Raw genomic sequence first — 21950 nt, forward strand, 5'->3', positions numbered from 1 at the left:
TGTAGCTTTTTGGTGCTTAATTAGAGATAAGAGTCTCATGGATTTTCCTGCCCAGAAAAGTCCTGGCTATAAATTTCCTGCTGGCTATAAATTTTGATTCTCAGATCCAAGTCTCCTGAGTTGCTAGGATTGTAGGCATGATCTTGATTTATAATCCAGAATTTTGCCTATGGTCCAGTGACTCTATGTATCCTGGCCCCTCCCACCACCAGCAGCTGCATCCACCACCATCTCCTGCACCTTCCTCACTGGGGACTGGTTGTGCCAGTCTTCTTTCAGATTCCTCTTCTGCCTCAAGACCTTAATACAGGGTGGTTCCTACCACTTACTATACCCCTTTCCTAACGTTTTATGTAGGTACACCCATTTTGCTCCCTCCAGTGCTTACATGTCACTTCCTCAGACAAATTTTCGCTGAAGTTCCAACCAAAAGTGAGCCCTTCATGTTTTACCTCATAGAATAAAATGTATGAGAGTGAGTACCTGAAAGCCTTTACTTAACTATTGTCTTTCCTCCTTGTGTTCACTTCCTGTGAGCACTACCACATCCACTACTGCGTCCCCAACCTCTTCACTGGTGAGGTGTTCAGCACTGAATGAATGAATGAATGCAAATGGAGTCCCAAGAGAACAATGTAATGTCTAGTAATGCTCAAGGTGGAAAAGAAGACTTAACAGAAACAAGATAGCTGTCTTCAAATACTTAAGGACAGTTATGTAGAAGAGGAGCTAAATCCATTCTAAAAGGGTTGGTTATAATGAAATAATGTAAAGAAGAAAGTTCTAACATAGATGTCTAGGTTTCCTGAAAGGGCAATAGATTCTAATTTTGGAAGTGTTCATTAGAAGCAAGATGTGTAATTCTTAGTAATAGTTTGGATGAGATTCTTGCTTTGAAAGAAAGATGCCTTCTAAGGTCTTTTTTTCACTCCAAGATTCTGCTTCTTTGAAATATTACATGTCTTGGCTGGGTGTGTAGCTCAGTGGTAGAGCAGTGCTTAGCCTGTGGGAGGCCTTGGGTTCAGTTTCCAGCTGGGGAAAAATATGTAATGGATCATGTCAAAAAAAATTGCTTTGGGCCAAGATAATTTTCCATATGACTTGTTGACATCAAATACCTCATTTTTTTTGTTAAAATAATTTACCTTAAATATGCTATACTGTATTTTCCTAAGTATTATGGGTTTTTTGTTTGGGTTTTATTTTTTTAGTGTTCGTTCAGTGGAATAACTTTTGTAATGTGAAAAGTTTATGATCGGAGTTTTTGTACAGGGAACGTAGTAGGTATTCAATAAATAGTTTTGAATAGAGAAAGGGTGGCTTCTCTCCTTCCATAATTTTGCATGAATAAGCTATTTTGTGCTCTTAAAAATCAAGGTCTTCAGGCAGAGAAGTGACTAGAAGGAACAGGAGAGGAACGTGGGAACTCAGTGCACTGAGTCAAAGTGCATTATGTGCATGTATGGAAATAACAGTGAAATCGCTTTGTACAACTAATATCCATAAATGAATAATAAATTAAACAATATAATTTTTAAGATAGAAATAAGTAAAATCAAAAGGAAATGGAGAGAGAATTGTTCATGACTGGGCTGCTTTTTTAGCCCTAAGCAAGCCTTCCTTTTTGTTTACCTGACTTAAGAGAAGTGTAGAAATCTGAGTTTTAAAAAATTTTGACAGTAGGGCTGGGGATATGGCTTAGTGGCAAGAGTGCTTGCCTCGTATGCATGAAGGACTGGGTTCAATTCCCTAGCACCACATATACAGAAAATGGCCAGAAGTGGTGCTGTGGCTCAAGTGGCAGAGTGCTAGCTAGCCTTGAGCAAAAAGAAGCCAGGGACAGTCTGTCGCTCAGGCCCTGAGTCCAAGGGCCAGGACTGGCAAAAAAATTTTTTTTGACAGTAGTTAAACCTTTATCATAAAATGGTTCTAAACAAGGCAAATGTAAATAAAACTGTCTCATCTGGTGTCTCTTTATCTCCCCGCTTCCTAGTTATACTTTCTAGGGTTCACCACTTGTAAACAGTTTTTAAACTATGTTGTCTAGGAAAATCTTTGAACTTTTACAAACATCTGTGAATTGAATACTGAGCCTGGGACTTGAAAATTCGTTTAACAACCCTTTTGTATCTAGTAGTAGTGTCTATAGATGTGAATTTTGCTTGTGATTCACAGGGAACTTGTTTATAAATGTAATATGCTGAGCAGTTAAGATGTTTAAGTGGGCTCCACAGTGCTGTGTAACTTGCTTATTCCTTATTTTCAAGTTTATGCATTTGAATTTTTTTGTGGCAGTTAGATCTACTGGCCTATTCCTAGGAACAAAAAAATATTCATCCTTTATCCTTTGATTCCAAATTATAACTTAACAAATTGAAACAATTATAAAAGAATACAGTAAGAGAACAATTATTTAAGTTGTTCCATCTTCTAAATTAAGCCTCATGTTTAGGTAAACTGTAAATGTTTCCAGCATACCATTGCTTTTGGGATATATATATATATATATATATATATTATCCGCATTCTTCCCTCTCCCCCTCCCCCCCCCCCCCACCCCGTCCTGGGGCTTGGACTCAGGGCCTAAGCACTCTCCCTGGCTTCTTTTTGCTCAAGGCTAGCACTCTACCACTTGAGCCACAGCACCACTTCTGGCTTTTTCTGTTTATGTGATGCTAAGGAATCGAATGCAGGGCTTCATGCATGCAAGGCAAGCACTCTACCACTAGGCTGTATTTCCAGCACCTGTGTTGAATATTTTTGTCTTATTAAAGTCAGGTTCCAAATGAGTCAGAATAACTAAGCTCATTATGTTGTTTTACATCTGTACGTTTGGTTCTCTTTGTGGTTAAGGGTTTTTCCTAGAATGTCCTTTGGGGAATAATTGCTTATTTAGCAAAATCTATGCGCTGATTAATTGATTTTAAGCCTAGTAATGTACTTAGTTGTCTTATTTATCAATAATGAGTAAAAATATCTTCTCTTGGCTCATATATGCTGTAACTTTAGCCGCCGGAAGAATTGTTATAACACTGGAATATGAATCTGACAAGGTATATGAAAAGAGAACCTCCCCCCATGTATATATATAATTTTAGTATATTTAATATATATGTATAAAGAGAACCTCCCCCACCACATATATATGTAACTATTTTCTTGTGGTAACAGATCAGAAGCCTAGTTTAAATTCCATTTTTACTAGTACTATGAAAGGAAAACTTGAAGTCTAGTGGAGTAATTATTCAAGAGCATGTTTATGGTAGGTGAGTGTAGGACCAGGTTAGGAAAGACCTAAGGCTAGAGTAAAAATAGAAGTCTTTGGGGGAAGGATTTTTAGAAATAGGCCTATACTAGTTTCAACCAGTTTTTTAATTAAAAAAAAAAAACTGGTGGTGGGGGAAGTTTCTCTTTACATTTTATAAATGAGGCATAGAATTCCTTACTTCTTGAGCCTTATAGAGACCCTTGATCCTAAAACAAGCAGATTTTTTTTCTTTCTTATAAAATAGGAGTCAGTGTAAGTGAGAGGTTTTGTGCTGGTGACTTGGAAAGGGGGGTGAAATGTTTCTGTCTGTGTGGGATTAGAAAGGAGCCTGTGATACCCGTCCTGTCAGCCAAGTAGATTTGACTTAGGCGTGTGGTTTTGTTTTGTTTTCTCCCTCTTTAATTAATTCTTAAATCAGTTGGTGGTATACTTGAATTTCTAAGAAACAGTAGAAACAGTTTGAAGAGTTATTTTCGAAGGGAGATTAAGAGTGCTTGAAGAGTTAATTAAGTCTGGCAAAAAACTGTCCCTGTTTATGAAAGTTTGTCACAGGTCCATGGAAGTGTTTGAGGAGTGTTTCTAAATGAAATGTTGGCCGTGTGCCATGGATCACAGAATCGTTCTGTTATATCTTCAAGTGCTGGGAGACCCTGACTCAAAGACCCACTCAGCTCTGCAGCGCCTGGGATCAGAACCTGAGTGTCTTCTTTTTTGCAGGTTCTGAGCAACACACACACACACACACACACACACACACACACACACACACACACACACAATGCTTAGGGGAAATACATCCTTATCATATCAACACTAGATAGATGGTGATGGATGCTGTTCCTACTGCATTCTGAAAATGTGGAGTAATTACCTTGACATCATCATGTGCGTTGTATGATGTGTGAAGCTTGGGTTTTATTTCTCTCTTCTAGGTTCGAAGCAGTGGCACATGATTGGTCACTTACAGCCAGAAACCTCTTATGACATCAAAATGCAGTGCTTTAACGAAGGTGGAGAGAGTGAATTCAGCAATGTGATGATCTGTGAGACCAAAGGTAAGAGAAGGGTGAGAATCTGTGGTTTCTTCCTATCCCAGCACTAGAATTCTACTCTCTGGATTACTCCTCAGACTATTGATATATCTCTCTAAGGAAATTTCTTCTTTGTACCATTGGCTAGATTTGTGTATTCAGACCATACCCACAGAAGTTTCATTTGTTGGCTGTGGAACATGCCTAATAAACTGTCTACATAAACACTAATCCTTTTCATTCCTTTTTCTTTTGTGTGATTCAGTAAATCACGTCCCTTCTCTTTGTCTCCATGAAGAGACTAGAAATTTGCTGGCTGCTTTCTAAGATTTTGAGAATTACGATATTAACCAAAACGACATGAGTATTAAGGAAGAATGTGGCCTGTGTGTATTAATCCATTTCCTATTGACTTGACCGAGAGGTTGGGAAGCAGATTGAGCTTGGTAGAATTACAATGAAGAGTAAATAGAGAGTGAATAATTCTGAAGGACTTATGAGTAATTATGTTCTTTCATGTAGGATACAGAAGACCCATTTTGCCCCAGAAACTTTTTTTATTTCTTTAGGTCTGACCTTAGAATTAAAAAAATGTTTTTACTTTGTTTTTGTCAAGGTGATATACAGGGGGGTTACAGTTACATACGCAAGGTAGTGAGACATTTTTTTGTCAAACTTGTTACCTCCTCCCTCATTTTTCTCCTACCTTGCTTCCTCCCCTGTCCCCACCCCCGAGTTGTACAGTTAGTTTATAACTTATTGTCTTGTAAGAATTTTATAATCTAGAATGCTTATGACAACCATCTCTCTGAGGTCCTCCTTCTTAAGGCTTTCATAGCAGCAGTTAGATTGCAACATGCATTTCAGAGAAGACAAACTGCGGATAGAGCTCTTATTACTGTCCTCATTTCCCAAATATCAAAAGTGGGGCTCATGGAGGTAAAAAGTAGATAACTCATGGAAAATGTAGATGAGTTCAAACCTAAGCAATGTGGTTCCAGGGACTAGGCTGGAACCACACCCTGCAGCTTTCCAGTAACATCTAGAACAGTAGGAACATGTATTTGGGGAATAGAGGGAATAGGATTTGAGTTCCACTGGTTAAGTAGATTTTGGAATTCAAATTGCCCAGTTGTTCAAATACCAAAGAATCAGGTAAAGGTACTTCATTTAAATGACCCTCCAAAGTCTTGGTTTTGAGGAATATGCCAAATATTATACATGCAGTTTGGGGAATCGTATATAGTTGTTCTGATAGTTCAAAGCAATAGCTTCTGTTATTAGTTGTTTTTAAGTCATGATAGAGCTCTAAAATATGTAATTCTGGAGCTTGCTATGAAATGTATCAGATAGAAAGGGATTTCATTCAGCTGCTTATTTTATTTCAACTGCTTGGGAGTCTTCTACACATACAACTAAGCAGATAATTAGGCAGCAGAATGGGGCTAGACCAAGTGAATATTGTTTCTTTGCTCTTATGATTGCTCTGAAATCTGTGGAATAAAACCTAGGCACACTCCAGTTTTAAACTTGGGAGCCCTCTTTGTGAGTCATTGTTGATCAGATCGTCTCAGTAAGGAGTATAAACAGACTGGCTCACATTCCTAACCAGACCTCCTTCAGAGAGGAAACTGTCTCAAAGACTCAGTATTCACCCTGACATCATGGATTTCTTTATATACTTCACTAGTGAAACGTGTTCCTGGAGCCTCTGAGTATCCTGTGAAAGACTTGAGTACCCCTCCTAATTCCTCTGGAAGTGGAGGGAATATTGGGCCTGCAACCAACCCTGCCAGAAGCAGTGACATGTTGTACCTCATCGTTGGCTGTGTGCTGGGTGTCATGGTCCTCATTCTCATGGTCTTCATTGCAATGTGCTTGTGGAAGAGTCGCCAACAGAACGCCATACAGAGTGAGCCATTTATAAGTATCGCCTTGAATTTGCTAACCATGGGTAAAAAAAAATTACTGTCAGAATAAATGTGGATCCCTAATATTCGTGTACTAGGGGCCATGGTAGGAAACCTGTTTGATACTCTTCATTCAAAGGAAGTGACTTTAAAACCATTCTGTCAGCCAAAGGAAGTAGAGCATCAAATTAAATTGCCCAGTAGAAACAAACACTAAAAGCCCCAACTAAACAGGTCTCTAAGTAAATAAGTGACTCGGTGCTGGGAAATTCTGCCTTTGTCAGACCACCAAAGAGGATGAGTTCTTGTGGTGTGAGCTCTGCAGTCGCCTAGGAACATCTCCATGCTGGCAGAATCTGGACAAGGTTAACAGAGGATAGAAATTGCTCGATGGAAAGGCACACAGTGAAGTAATGAAGATGTTCTTAAGCTACTGTCCCTGAGTGACACAGCTGGAAGTAAGACAGTTCTGTCCTTGTATCCACTGTACCCGAACTGCTCTGGCGTGGCCTCTGCTCCCCAAGGGTATCTAAGCAGCTGTGCTCACGGGGTGGATGGTAGCACTGTTGTTTTGACACTAATGACCTACTTTTCCTGTTACCACAGCTATTATAAAGTAGGATAGTCGAATCAAGGAGGAATTTTTTTTATTCTTCAATGAGAAGGTTATTTGGTTTCCCTTGACCCCAGAATAAGGGAATGAGAGAAAAGCAAGAGAATGCTGGCAGTGGCTTCTATCCATTCTACATGTGTTTAACAGTTCAAGAGAAAGGTACTTCCAAAAGCTAGATAGGAAGAGAGGTATCAGTGTCAGGCTGAAAGCTTATAACTGTTTTTAGAATAATTAAGAGAATCAGTAAAAGGATTAATAGTGTTGCCTGAGCAGGATTTATCTAGTTAAAGTCATTCTTCTTAGGGATCTGATAAATGATTTTTTTTTAAACAATTTGAGACTGGAACTCCAACTAGGTATCTGACACTTTTTACTCATTGGCTGGTACTGTACCTCCTGAGCCACACCTCCATCCCCACTGATAATCTGATTTTAAGTGGAAAATTACCATGAGTGGTCACTCAGTCATTCATTCCATGAAGGTTTTCCTCTATGTGCCAGGCACTTTGCTGGGCAATGATGATAAATAAAGTAAAAAATGCATCTTGCTTTCTCAAAGGGCATAAGCTAATGGAGAAGATAGGCAGTTGTGCTGACAATTACACACCAGTTCAAGAAAAGCACAGGAAGAGGAAGAGCCGTAAAGGAGGGCCAGCTTGCTGACTGCTAATATGATCCTGACAACAAATTCTGTGCACTTTATATGTTGTGATTTCCGAGAGATTTCTTACTTCACTAAATATATCCGTAGTTGTACCTCTCAAAACCAGAATGTGTTTAAATACTTTTAATATAAGGAAATAGAATAGTCCTTTGTCTTTGGTAGCGTACCACCTTCCAGAAGGCTGTAATGACCAAAGAGCTCTCTGAACACATGGTTAGTGAAGGTACCTGGCATTATCCTCATACTTAAAAGTGTTGTTTATTGCTGCTCAAACTATCCTACCTAAAGCTAATCTTTTGTTGTTGTTTAACATAGCCTTTTGTCAGCTCTTTGAAGTGTGTGGGAATTGAAGCACGTTTTCTTACCATTGCCAGTTCTTTGATCATTTCTGCTTGTGCAACTTATTCATTGTGTAGTGAGTGTTTTTCTCTGGTGAATTTTTCCTCCTATTAACAGTCATAACAGACTCAGAGTTCCTGACTACTTCCCCATTGTCAAGAAAAAAAAAAAACAAAAACAGCATTAACTTTATTAAAACTTTGTTGGAAGATTTTTTTTAGCATGCTTTTTAAAAAATTCTATTTGTAGTTTCGTAGGCGTCTCATTAATAAAACTTCCATAGCAAGAAGATTGTTGTTTTCAGTATTTAACTTTTTATTTCTTTTGTTCTCTTCACAGAATATGACCCACCAGGATATCTCTACCAAGGGTCAGATATTAACGGGCAGATGGTAGAATATACCACTCTTTCACCCACAAATCGGATCAATGGGAATGTCCATGGCTTCCTAGGCAATGGCAGCCTCAGTAATGGCTGCTCCCATCTCCACCACAAGGTCCCTAATGGAGTCAATGGAATCCTGAATGGGAATTTAAATGGAGGGCTTTACTCTGCACACACAAACTCGCTAACGAGAACGCACGTGGAGTTTGAACATTCTCATCATCTAGTGAATGTAAGATACTTGATTATAAATAATAGCCTTGCTGTGCCTCAAGGTGCTAATGTATAAGAACAAGGTCAGCAGACTTGACTTTTTTCAATGGAGAAATCTTACAGGTTCACAGGGATGGAAATGGTATTTAGTGCTACCACTACCCAATCAGAGCAATCTTGGTCAGTCTGCTATCATCAGGTAATAGTTATGTTTGTTAGTGTGGTGTCTATTTTTAAAATCATTTCATATTGAAATGGAATACCAATGAAAAATAGGTCCAGAGCTCTGGTCATGATGAAGTGGAAATACCACTGGGCATAGTCCAGACCAGGTACTTGACATTTTATTTATGTGGAGTTTAGTCTAAAAACCCAAAGGCTGAGAAGTCTGGTTGATGGGGAAACTTGATGACAGCAAGCTGGGAAGAAGACCATTAGAAGAGACAGCAGCATGCGATAGTGTTACCCTATTAAAGAAGCAGCTGGAATGCACTATGTATGGTTGCCATGCAGGGTAAAAGACCCATATCATTAGGCTTTCTGATTCTTCAAAACGTCTGTAATTCTAGGTGAAATTACCAGAGGCATACATACTAGGATCTAACTCAGATTTATTTTTTCCTATACTGAGTGTCAAACCCAGGCCAGGCCACATGGTAGGCAAATGTTATACCACTGAGCCACACCCCTAAAACCAGAATTTTGAAAGTGTTATGTGGACCATGCAAAACTTCCCGTACACTACCAGACTGTGACTCCTAGACTGGCTGAGTTTGTTTTTCCCAATGTGTTTTGCTGTTGTGGCTATGTGCATTTTAGAATGTTAGTATTCTTTCACCTCCTCAAGGAGAGGCAAACCCTTAAAAATTCCCTGATTTTAGAGATAACTGACTGTTTAACTTTTGAAATGAGACTAGAATGACTGGCATATTTTAAGTTTATGCTGGTTTAAGGGTTCTCTGTACTAGGAAGTTGATTATATTCTTTGAATGTGAACCCACATTATTTTTTTTACCACAGATAATTTGTCTAGTTGGTTGAATTAAACATTGAGTTTTTGCCATTATTCTAATTTCAGAGAAACTTGTCTTCACCCACAATTAGAAGAAGCTTACAGGGTATTTTTTAAAAATCTCAATTTTAATAAAGGTTTATGAAAATATTGCCTTTGGAGAACAAAATTATAATACAAGGTTTTATATCATAAAGCTAGAAACCTATGACTTTTATGACTGAGTTTTTGTATGTTATACAAAAAAAAATCTAATCTGCTTTAGTGTATCTCATCACCAAAGGAGAAAGTAGTTTAATTATTTTGTGAAGGAGACTTTCTAACCTTTTTCGTGACCAATTCTGTCTAAACAACCAACATTTATCAGAGAAGGTTGGTGAGAAAGCATTAAGGCTTGCATAGCACATGCTGTTTCATGAGAAGGCAAAGTAAGACTAGTGTTTGTTTTGAACAGGGAACTTTGTATTTTCTGAACAAGGCCTTGCTGTTTCAATAATAGTTGCCCCATTAGGTATATAACTTTAGAACTTACCTGTGATTTTTTAACCCATTCATTTTCTTACTCTTCTCTCTGGGGTGTGAGGAAATGAGGACATTTTTTTAAATGCCAGTGATTATTAAAATAATTGAACTCACTTTTGCTGATTGGAATAAATAAATCATCTTGTTGGATGTATTTATTCTTCATTCTCTGAGCCTCTAGAGCCTGTTCTCGCAGACTGTATATAGTATAGAATACTCTGTCTCTGTGGGTCAGAAATGCTAGAGCAGATTTCAGTCTTTTGGTTTGTTCTGATTCTGGCTGTTGTTAGGAGATGAATGGAAATGGAAAGTATTCCAGGGAAAACAATTGCCTGAACTTTTCCTAACCTTGAAGGCCTGCCTCTGTTCTGGGTGCTGTGGGACAACTCTCCTACCCTTATCAAATCTGCTTCTGCTGTTTGTCACCAAATCCACTTCTTTTTTACTCTGAGGCCAATTCAGGCATTAACTTCATATTTACCATTCTGTATATCAAGTGAGCACTTTACAATGAGGTATGTGTTAATCTGGGCATTTTCTTTAATGGCTAAGCAGTTTCCGCCAAAAGCAACAGCAAAATATTAATACTGCCCTCCAAGTCATTGCTGGCTGAGAATCAACTCCATCTGGAAAAATATGACATGTTTTAAAACTTAGTGTAGTCAAGTGAACAGACCTAATCGAAATAATTACAGGAAAATGAAGATGAGTTGATCTTGTGACATCATACTAACAGACTTCACACCCTGTCACTCCCAACTAGCATCACATAACATGTTTCCATGACTGTGAAGAAGAAAAAAACGAATAGGGGATTATGATCTGTGCTGTATTTTGGGGGCAGTAGACTTGAACCTCTAAAGGGAAATGACTAACCTTCTCCCTTTGTTTATTTGCCTTTCTCTAGGACAGAAATACATGGAAAATAGGGTAGTAAAGTTTTTGGTAGTAAAGTTTAATATTGTGAAGAATAAATAAGAAACAGAAATGCTCAGAGAGTAGGTTAAAATGTACTGTGAACTTGTTGATTATGGACATGTATTTGTGACTAATTGGCTAGTGGTCTATAACATTCAGTTTGCTCTCTCTCTCTCTCTTCCTCTCTCCCCCCCTCCCTCTCTCCCTCTCTCCCTCTTCCTCTCTCTCCCTCTCTCCCTCTCTCTCTCTCTAACTTCCTTCCTGACTAGGGTGGAGGAATATACACAGCAGTCCCTCAGATTGACCCTCTGGAATGCGTTAACTGTCGAAATTGTCGGAACAACAATAGGTATGTTAATATGTACCAGAACAAAGTGGCAAAAGGCATATGTTTTCCTTCCTGTTCTTTTCCTACAGCAAAGGAAGGTCTTAAAATGTTGCCTAAGGTATAAAATACTTGCAGTCTTAAGTTCAGGGCCATTATTAGTTTCTTACACTGCTTTACAATTTTTATTTTTCTCTGCCTGGGTTTCTTTACACATAGTCTGACAATATTTAAGGATTTGTTTCTCATGGGAATCCTATTCAAACGAAGAGTTGTTCTCTGTATGCAGCCATAATCTTCTTACTTACTATTTTCTACTATTTTCTGTGTGTTGGGATATTAATACATAAGATTATGTTTGATTGGTAAGGAAAAAAAGCCACACCACTCCTGTGTGCATAGTATTTCCTAGTAACATTATTGATATTTTTTACTAGAGTATTTATTTTAATTGCTAAAATCTTAAGATTAAGTAGCAAAACCTTGCTGCCTTTTAATTATTTATTTTAAATTTTAAAGTGACATAGTATTTCATACAGGATAGAGTTATATAGAGGAATATGTGCATTTAAATTTTGACATGGAGAAACTAGGCATGATGGTATCATCTTAGTATTCAAGACTCTGGCACAAAAGGATCAGCAGTTCAAGGCCAGCCTAGGCTACATGGTGAGTTTAAAGCCAGCCTGAACTACATCATGAGAACCCATCTCAAAACAAACAAACACACAAAAAAGGCAAAAAGAATAAAGTCCAACACATAGAAAGCTTTTTATGCCACTACTCTATTTGGATTCCAAAGGATTATTAAGCTTCTAAAAGTTGTGTTAGAAATCTTGATTCACTAATCAGCATAATAATAATACTGAGGGCTGGGAATATGGCCCAGTGGTAAAGTGTTCACCTCATATACGTAAAGCCCTGGGTTCGGTTCCTTAGCACCACATATATAGAAAAAGCCAGAAATGGCGCTGTGGCTCAAGTGGTAGAGTGCTAGCCTTGAGCAAAAAGAAGCCAGGGACAGTGCTCAGACCCTGAGTTCAAGCCCCAGGACTGGCAAAAATAAATAAATAAATAATGACACTGAATTAAAATTCTACAGCTAAAAAGATATGATTGGTACCTAAGATAATTGGAGTATGGATTGCAGTTTGCATATTTTGTTATTGAAAAAAGGGTTTAATCTAAATTTTTAAAATAAATTAAAAGACCAAGTTGTTGCTGGGAATTATTGGTAGCAGAATTTGAAGAAAGATCTGGTTAACTGTAGAATTCAATGTACATTGTTTTGGCTGGGCACTATGGCTCACACCCGTAATCTCAGCAACTTGAGAAGTAGAGATCAGAAAGATAGAGGGTCAAGCAAAAAGTTCCCAAGACTTTTTGTCAACAAGTAAACCAGGCTTGGTGGCATATGTCTGAATCTCAGCTGTACAAAAGCCACAGGTGAGCTAATCACAATTTGAGGCCCGCCTGGACAAAAAGGTGAAATTGTACCTGATCCTCCACAAGAAGTAGAGACTTTTTGTTAGCAGTTACTTAACTCATCAAAAGATTCCTATATTATTAAGAACCATCTGTCCGTTTTATGTATTAAAAGTTACCTGTTATATATTTAATTTCTAAATGACTTTTGATTTTAAAATGTTCATACATGGAAGCCATCTCAGATTGTCATAGACTATCATATTCGGTTAGGAAACATACTAATGAACACAAAAGCTGTTCTACACTTGGTCAGTGATCACATGGGTTATAGCAGATGGTTTTCCCTGAATACAATCTGGATTGTTCTTTATGGTTCTCATGGCCATCAGCAGATGTTGCCTTTCCTTACACATGAGAATGGTATAACGAGAGGGCCTTTGGTCTAAGAATAAGAGTCCTGGGCTTTGCTGCTGCTTAAACCTTTGATGTTTGGGCAAGTTATATAACACCTCTGAGGTTCTTTCCTTTCTGGAAAAAAAATGAAAAGATTGTCCCAAGTAATACAAAATTGTATCCACCATAATCTAATTGTGGACTTGGGCAAAGATGTGCCTTTATGATAAAGTACCATCTTATTACTAGAGATATACTCTATTTCCTTAAGTAGATTTCAGCAGCCTTTGTCCTCTTGAATTTGTGGCCATTTATATATACGGAAGTATGAGTGAGTAGAATCGTGTACTATATTTTAGCCCTAGCCTAACTTAAGAAAGCCTACAGTCGGCTAGTAATGGTTCTAAGACAGAGCAAGAAATATAATTAATAGAGTTCAAAGAAGCATGGTAAATCTTACAATTTTATATGTAAAGCAGAAAAAAGTCTTATTTCTGTAATATAAAGAGCAGAATAATATGAGAATATTTTTATATTAATCAAAAGGATGTAAGGGGGGCTGGGGATATAGCCTAGTGGCAAGAGTGCCTGCCTCGGATACACGAGGCCCTAGGTTCGATTCCCCAGCACCACATATACAGAAAACGGCCAGAAGCGGCGCTGTGGCTCAAGCGGCAGAGTGCTAGCCCTGAGCGGGAAGAAGCCAGGGACAGTGCTCAGGCCCTGAGTCCAAGGCCCAGGACTGGCAAAAAAAAAAAAAAAAAAAAAAAGGATGTAAGGGTTAAATGTTGAGAAAGTCCGGGCTGGTAGCATCCAATCCTGATTCATGTGAAGCTCTTTGAGAAGAGAGTCATGTTTAGGCTCAATGAATGGTAGGCATGTATAGGTTAGATTGAAGGAAGGAGACCAAGTAGATATCACTGTAAGGAAGACCTTTGCACATACACCATGAGTGGAGAAGAAGGGATGAATGAGATTCAAAGTTGGCATCTTTAGAACTTGGCCATGTCTGATAGAGATCTAGACAACAAGCAAGCTTCTAATTGCACAGACAATCCCAAATTTAGATGACCTGGTTGGTAATTGTCAAATGATAATCAGGAAAATAAGAATGTTAATAATGTTGGTTTGGGACATTTAAAGTTCAAATGATATCTAAGCCAAGGACACAGATGGGAATGCTGGTCCTGGGGTCAGGGTGTAGACTGGGACTAAAATAGAGATTTAGGAACATTTGTATCCAAGTGTTAGGATTTAAAAACAAATGAGATCATCCGGAGGCAATAACCTGGCTGGTTATTTTTGTATATTTAATTTAAGGCTTAATTTACTTTTATTTCCTGCATCTTTACTGTGATTAGACATTGTTTTTATAAGCTATCCTCTTACTATTTTTTTTCTTATTTCCTTGATATATTGTCAAAGAATAAGAGAGGAGAGGAGAGTGGTAAAATAAGGAGAGTGAGAAGGAAAAGGACAATTCATTTATCTGTTCACCCAGCAAACATTTGGCAAAGGTCTGACAGTGAGCCCCACAGATCTGCCCTTGCCTGCCTGGAGCTGAGTTTAGTTGGGGCTGGGGGGGGGGGGGAAGACATACCTTTTTCATAAATGACATAGATCAGAAATGTGGACATACAATTAAAGTTAAATGCATTAAAGGAAAAGTCAAGGAGGGTGTGTGAAAGAGGAAAGACCTCCCTGAGCAACGACATTTTTGCTAATCTCTGAAGAATTTGCAAAATTTAAGTAAAAGAGAAAGGGATAGGTTTAGAACTTTCTAGGCAGAGAGCTCTATTTTTTTTTCAGATCTCTAGTAATGTGGAATGCTTAAATCCCCAGAGAATCTAAAGAAGGCGGATGTAGAAGGGACTGAGGAAATGAAAGGTACAGAGGTCAAAAGGGAGAGAAATCACATCATTCAGAACCATGTGGAGTTAGTGAAGGATTTACTCAGGATCGCATCACGTAAGACTTGGTTTCTAAGAACACTCTGGACACCATTTGAAGAATAAATGGGCTGAGGCCTAAGAGGCAAGGTGTGGGGACAGTTAGGATAGCAGTGATAGTAGTTCAGATGAGAAATAGTGCACAAGAGTAGTTGTACATGTGGAGGAAACAAAGGATCAGATTTAGGATTAGCAGTAGATAAGTTTGGGAGATTGAAATAAAGACTGGAGTATTTGGTAGAGGAGGGTAGTAGAAGGAAGGGTCAAGGTAGTTGCGTGTAATCACTGAGCCAGGAAACACAGTGACGAGTGATTTACCCAACAGTGTCTTGTGTGGACCACCCTCTTAGATGTGACACTTCCCCGATCAAACTCCTGTTTCATATCCCACCACTGCCCGGGCACTCATCAGGTCTCCCTCGCCTGCACTGGGCCCTGTGGCTCCGTCTTCCTTTCTCTCTGCCTCCTCCGGTTTGGGCATAAATGTATTTCTTAGAGTGGGCTTTTAGGAAGCAAGTCATTCCCAACCTTTAGTCCCTTTTCTTATCCTTTTAGCTTCGGAATAACTGTCTAGGGAGAAACATTGCTTGCCTTGTTACATGAACTGGAGGAGGCATGATAGGAATAATAATTGGAGATGAGCAAGAGGAGAGAATGGCACTGTGGGGAAGTTTGATTTTCCTCTAGGGCCTTTGTGGTATGTTACGAATGCCTGCCTGCCTGCCTCACTGGATTTCCTTAGCTCAAACTTTTTCGGGTTTTTTAACCCTGTAGGTAAGAGTTCACTAGGAAAAGTTGGAAAGAAGTTCTCAACTGAGAAATTCTTATGTGGTTCAGGCATTTCAAAAATTAAAGAAAGCCAGGCACTGGTAGCTCGTAATGCTAGCTACTCAGGAAGCTGATATCAGAGGATCAGGGTTCAAAGTCAGCCCAGGCATGCAAGTCTGTGATAATCTTATCTCCAATAAACTTACTCAGAAAAAGCTGGAAGTGGGGCTGTGGCTCAAGTGGTAGATCACTAGCCTTGAGCACAAAGAGACTCAGGGACAGCCCAGGTCCTGTATTCAAGCCCTATGACTGGCAATATTAATAATAACAACAACAAATGCTAAATCAAATACATCAAAAGCTCTCCGCCTCTCCTTATTTAGATGCAGTATTGCAGTTCTGGATATGTAATCAAGTGTAGTTTGTCAGTTGGCTTGGCTAGTTTAATGGGAAGGGATTGACATTAAATGGGGTCTATTTGCCATCCATCTTGATAGTTTGTTAAGAGAAAGTAGAGAGGACACTGATGAAATTCACAGATGAACAAACTAAGAGGTCCCATCAGGAACGAGCAAGAAATTAACTTTAAGGGGCCTAGTGAGACTGGAAATGGACAGGAAGTAGCCAATCAAAATCAGCTTGAAGAAATGTATAGAGCTCATCTCGGGGGGGAAAATGTACAAGCTATGTGGCTAATATTCAAGAGGAGGACAAAAACTCTTAGGGATAGAATGCTGGAACATCAGATCATACAAACCCTCACCAAGTGTTTTTACAGTGACATTCTCAAAAGCCTTTGTGCTCTTACATTTGGGGAGCTCTTTCACAACCGAAGCTACGTGTGCTCCATTGAAAACTGGGTACAGAGATGAATGGACAATATTTTAGGGGTTCTTTCAGGCCAAGGTCTTGATTTAATTTTAAGAAAAAAATAAGGGAGGTGGTAACAAGTTGGATAAGAAATTCACTTGCCTTACATATGAAACTGTAACCCCTCCATACTTTACTTTGACAATAAAGAAGAAAAAGAAAAAAAGTAGCACAGACTTTTTGCTGGTTAATTAGAGGTGAGGTCTCGTGGACTTTTCTACCCCAGGCAGCTTCCATCTTAGCTCCCAAGTAGCTAGGATTACAGGTGTGAGCTAGTGGTACCTAACAAGGTTCTATTCCTAAATGATTTGTCTTTTGATGCATTGTCCTGCAGAATTCCACCCTAGCTGTAATTTTTAAGTTCTTGGTATTTCCAGGCATAATAGTCATAAAGTTATTTTTAAGTACCAGTGTTTGTTAAAAAAAAAATCTGTAAATACAAAATGCTATTTCAGATTTTCATTATTGATGCCCTGAGACAGTTCTGTTTCTTTTGGTTTAAACTCTGCAGGTGTTTCACCAAAGCCAGCAGCACTTTGAGCAACAGTGTCCTCTCTGGAGTCCCCGAGGGAGGACCTTACCCTCAGGACAGCCTGGAAATGAAGCCCCTCAGAGCCATGCAGATGCCCGTGTGTCTGGCTTCCGCCATCTCTGACTGTGGCCAGTTTCCTGAGGAGAGCTTCAAGGACAGTGTGGTACCAACACCTACCCAACATGCCTGCTGTCAGGATAATGCAAATGATGTCAACTCTGAGTCCACAGAAGATGGGGTGGCAGAGTTGAACAGAGGTACAGGAGGGTGCTTTAAACCACAGCTTTCTGGGTAGTCTTCAGTTAGAGTTTTTTCTGATGGGTTCACATATTTCCTACAAGGCAGAATGGCGGTTTAGGATACTTCAAGTAAAGATAGGTTGCTTAAAGGCTTATTTGCAATTCTCTTATTACATCCTTTGTCTCATGCTGTTAACCACATTACATTTATGATAATAGACCCAAATAGGCTTGGGTTCTAGTTGTACCTGCTGAGAGAATGGCACCTTGATTATATGAGGTGAGCTTACTTGTTTTATTTTTTAAATTTTGGAAGTACTGAGGTTTGAGTTTATGGACTTACCAGAGACAGATACTTAACTTGAGCCCTTTTTGCTATTGTTATTTTTTAATAGAGCCTCACATTTTCACCTGCCCTGGCCTCAATCATGATCCTTCTATTTATGCTTTCCATGTGTTTGGCATGTATCTGTATACCACATCCAGATTTTATTGATTGAGGTAGTGTCTGGTCAATGTTCTATTGAGTTTGCTCTGGAACCTTAACCCTCCTGATTTCTGCTCCTGAGTAGCCTTGATTACTGGTGTGAACCACCATGCCCACCTAACCTTTCTTTAAGGCAGCTACTTCAGAGTTTTTACACTTTTTAAACCTACTGTCTGTCACAAATGTGAACCAAATATAATTGGACTCCATTTTGGCACATTGTTCTTTCTCTCTTGCTCAACATACTATTTTTAAACTGCTATGAAAAAGTCAGCCTTTATAGCCAGGCACCAGTGGCTCATGCTTGTAATCCTAGCTACCTGGGAGGCTAAAATCTGAGCACTGAGATTTGAAACCAGCCGAGGCAGGAAAATCCATGAGACTCTTATCTCCAATTAATCACAGAAAAAAAAAACAACCCACCACAAGTGGTGCTGTGGTTCAAGTGGCAGTGAGCAAAAGGAGTCCAGGGACAGCATCCAGGCCAGTTCAAACCCTTGGACTAGCAAAAAAAAAAAAAAAAAAAAAAAAAAGAGAAAAGAAAGAAAGAAAAAAACCAACCTTCATCATTTCATCATGTTCCCAACCCTTTTTATTTTTCAGGAGACAACCATGGCCATTCACAAACAGAAAACAAAAGTTTAAGTTGGAACCCTCTCATTCTGTCACCTGTCTCAGAGGACTGTACTGAGAAGATAACATGGTCTCCTCCTGGCATTCCTTTAGACAGCCCATCGGAGGTCCTTCAGCAACCCCAGGAAACCTGAGGATGTGCACATGCCTTATCATGCTCCCACTACAAGCTAATAACTGCACAAACAGGCCTGGGGATGGACTGTACGAAGGCCATTCATTCAAATCAGAGAAAAGCATTATTTATTTTTTTTTGTAGTCATAATGTCATGAATGTATCTTAAAATGTGTGCCCTTTTATATTATTTATGCTGTAGAAGTTTCCTCCTCTGTTTCTTCCTTTCCTTTCCATGGGAAACGGCCTCATATTTCATAGTTTTCAATCATCTGGAGAATAGAGGGGTCATTCTGTTTTCCTAGCCCTCAGTGATAGTAAGAACTCATGTTGTGGGCTCCATTCTTGCTGGCCAATTCAGCAAGAAGGGAATTGCCCAGTCCATTTGAAGTTTGCCACCAGCCGTATTTCCAGATAGAAAGCTGTCATTGGATATTGTGTTATCAGACTTTCTGAGAATGTTTTGAAATCAACCACAGGTGTGACCTAATGTTTATAATAGCAAGTCTGGCTGGTGAACTGTATGAGTGCCTTTCACCACAGTGCTAATAAGACCTGCTGACTCACTTTCTGTCTGCACGTGAGCACCAGTAATGTTCAATCTTCCAGGCACTAATTACTAAGCGGTATTATGAAGCAGGAAGAGCGCCAGGTCTCCATTTATTGCACTATGCAGGAAGGAAACCAAGGCCAGAAAGAAAAACCAATGCCTTCGTGTCCCACTGCTTCTTATAATACATGTTTGAAATTAAAATTAGTTTCCTAGCTATCACAGGATAGCGTATTAACCAACTTTCTGTATAACTGCATCAGTCTTCCCCAACATATATTTTTTATACATAGAAACGTTAGTGAAAATGTGTTGTCTCAGCCAGGCAACTATCAAGGTTTATTTCTAGGGGATCATAATAGATAATTCCCAAATTGAATGTTAGGCTGGTATAGAAGCTGGTGTAGATGTCAGTGCCTGTCACATACTAAATTGATCTTTCATGTTGCTTTGCTGCAATTAGCTTTGGAGGGAGTAATCTGCAGCCCTTTCTTTTGTGTTTAGCACAGAACAAAGGCTTACTACACAGAATATGAAAACCTACCCTGTGTGTCTGGCCAATCAAGTTACAATGATACCTTTAGAAAATTTGGGGGACTCAGTGTCCAGGTGGCCATTTTGACTCAAAAAACAGAAATGTGGTCATAGAAAGCCATAGGTCAGAAACTGCTTTAAAAAAAAAAAAAAAAAAAAGATGAGGTTGTCTATGGGACCCTGTCCATGAGGAACAGAAAATTACCTTTCGGGCAATCTCATTGTGGACTGCTTTATTTATATTATTAGTAACGCTGTTTTAAGTGTTATCCCTTTTATTGTATTTTATTTATAAAAATGCCTTTATATATTGAGATATATGAATATGAATATAAATATAAATATATAATTGCCTTTACGTTTAGGAGTTACGAGTTCTTAGTATGAGTTGCTCCGAACTTTCATACCCTGCACAGTCACCAGACACAGCCCTACCTAATGTCGCTTCCCCCAGGAAATGAAAGGCCATGGGACAATGTGGGGGACAGCGGTAACATTGGCAGAAGAACTACTGTGGTCAGTGCTCCTTCCTGATCTCTCGTTTAACCATCACAACAAATCTACAAAGCAGTTGTGGAATTCCCCGGTCACGTGATGAGCCACAGAGACTGAACTTGAAGCCTGGTTTATCTGGAGTCACCTCCCATTTTTCCATTTGGCTTTCCAGAAGCATGTGGTTTACTCTTTTGACAGAACCAGTCCCATTACGTGTGCTGCTGTGTGCCCCAGCTATGGAATGTCTCCAAGGCTCTGACTGCAGCCCTGGCCTACCAGGGCACAGCTCTGGGCCTGGTATTTAGTCTTCAGGAATCTATAGATCAGATCTTGATATCCCTTCTCTCCCCACCCCATGCTGGAGAATTTGATCTCCCCCCGCCCCACCCAGCTCAGTGATGGTAAAATTAGGCTTCTTCATGTGCCTCTTATCCTAGAATCCCATGGATTCCTCATTGTACCTAATCTCCCTGCAGCCCTATTTTATCCTTTCCCCAACGTGCTCTGATTTCTCTCTCAGTTACACACTGACCGTCGTCTGGTGATAGTTGCTGTACAGAGTACCTGTTATATTGCAATGTTCCTTGCCTTTGTAATGGTCTTTTCACAAAACATTCCTTGCTAGAGTTTACTTTTGTGGAATGAATGAGTCTCTGAAGACTGAGGCTTCCATACTGGGCCGATCATGTGACATATATCTTTCAGCTACAGCACTGCCAGGAGGCCACCTTTGTGATTGAACTGCACCTGTGTTAGTCCCCTTTAAAGCAGTGACTGAGATGCATGCTTTGTACCATATTGAAAAGTACATTTTATTTCCACTCCTCCCTCAAAGTTGTAATATGATGTGTGAAATTGTACATATTTTAAGTGATGTAGCTTTGGACAGGTTTTATTTAGTTGACATGATTTTATATTAAAAAGAGAATGCTGCTTTTCATGTTGTCTCCTGTGAAGACAGGGAGACTCAGACACTCCTTGTCTGTTCAAAAGCAACCCCACGGTTTGCATGGAGTGGGTGTAAAGTCTTAGAGCTCCATCTTCATCCCTCCCCACCCCCCAAGAGCCAGGTACATTTCCGTGTGTCCTGAAGGCACAAACAGGCCCTTGGGCAAATGTTGGATAAGAAGGCTGAAGACATTCTGGTGTGGAAGTAAAGGGACCCTCAGAGTTACCAAGCATTTCCTGGGCAAGAAGAAAAAGGAAGTAAGAGAAAGAGAAAGTTCTTCCTTGCACATTGTGTCTATGCCAATCTACCCAGGGCCACACTGTCAGTTGAGAATTTTAGGGTAGAGATATAGTCAACTCAAAAGAAGTTGTTTCCCTGCCCTAAAAAGGGGGCAGGGGAGAATTTTCTAGGCCTCTCTTGACTAGAAAGCCAACATAATTTTGATATCGGGTGTGACCCTTTTGTATTTTATTTCTCATACTTAAATTCGCCTCCTTTAAATCGTAACCCCAGTCCTGAGAGCTTTGAGAGAAGCCGAAACCTCTCTTCTAATAAAAGTCTGAATCTGTGAGAACTCAAGTCTCTTCTGAAGTTCCTCTCCATTTTCTGTCTCCTGTCAGGCGCCACTTTCCTTATTGCTGGCACATCATCCCTTGACTGGCTGGCTGTTTCTTCTCATCTGAGTCCCTGCGGAGGCCGCTCTGAGCCCTGACTCCTCGAAGTCAGCTGAACAAGCGTTCATTTGTGTTTCACTCTCATTTCAGACACACACACATACACACACACACTTGGAGCCGGTGACTCATGT

General features: G+C 39.5%; 1 protein-coding gene across 3 annotated transcripts in view; it reads left to right on the forward strand.

The window, feature by feature from the left end:
• The window catches only part of Cdon (cell adhesion associated, oncogene regulated), an 80671-nt gene extending 58958 nt beyond the window's left edge, over window positions 1-21713 (forward strand). For all 3 annotated transcript variants that reach the window (XM_048343689.1, XM_048343688.1, XM_048343690.1), the window contains exons 15-20: window positions 4201-4323; window positions 5990-6211; window positions 8165-8442; window positions 11145-11224; window positions 17120-17397; window positions 18470-21713. In XM_048343689.1, the coding sequence (XP_048199646.1) occupies window positions 4201-4323; window positions 5990-6211; window positions 8165-8442; window positions 11145-11224; window positions 17120-17397; window positions 18470-18633 (1145 nt within the window). In that variant the 3' untranslated portion in view covers window positions 18634-21713. The remainder of the gene's footprint in view (window positions 1-4200; window positions 4324-5989; window positions 6212-8164; window positions 8443-11144; window positions 11225-17119; window positions 17398-18469) is intronic.
• Window positions 21714-21950: the final 237 nt, after the last annotated feature.

This window comes from Perognathus longimembris, chromosome 3 (assembly GCF_023159225.1).
Source record: "Perognathus longimembris pacificus isolate PPM17 chromosome 3, ASM2315922v1, whole genome shotgun sequence".
NCBI classification, from domain to species: Eukaryota; Metazoa; Chordata; class Mammalia; order Rodentia; family Heteromyidae; genus Perognathus; species Perognathus longimembris.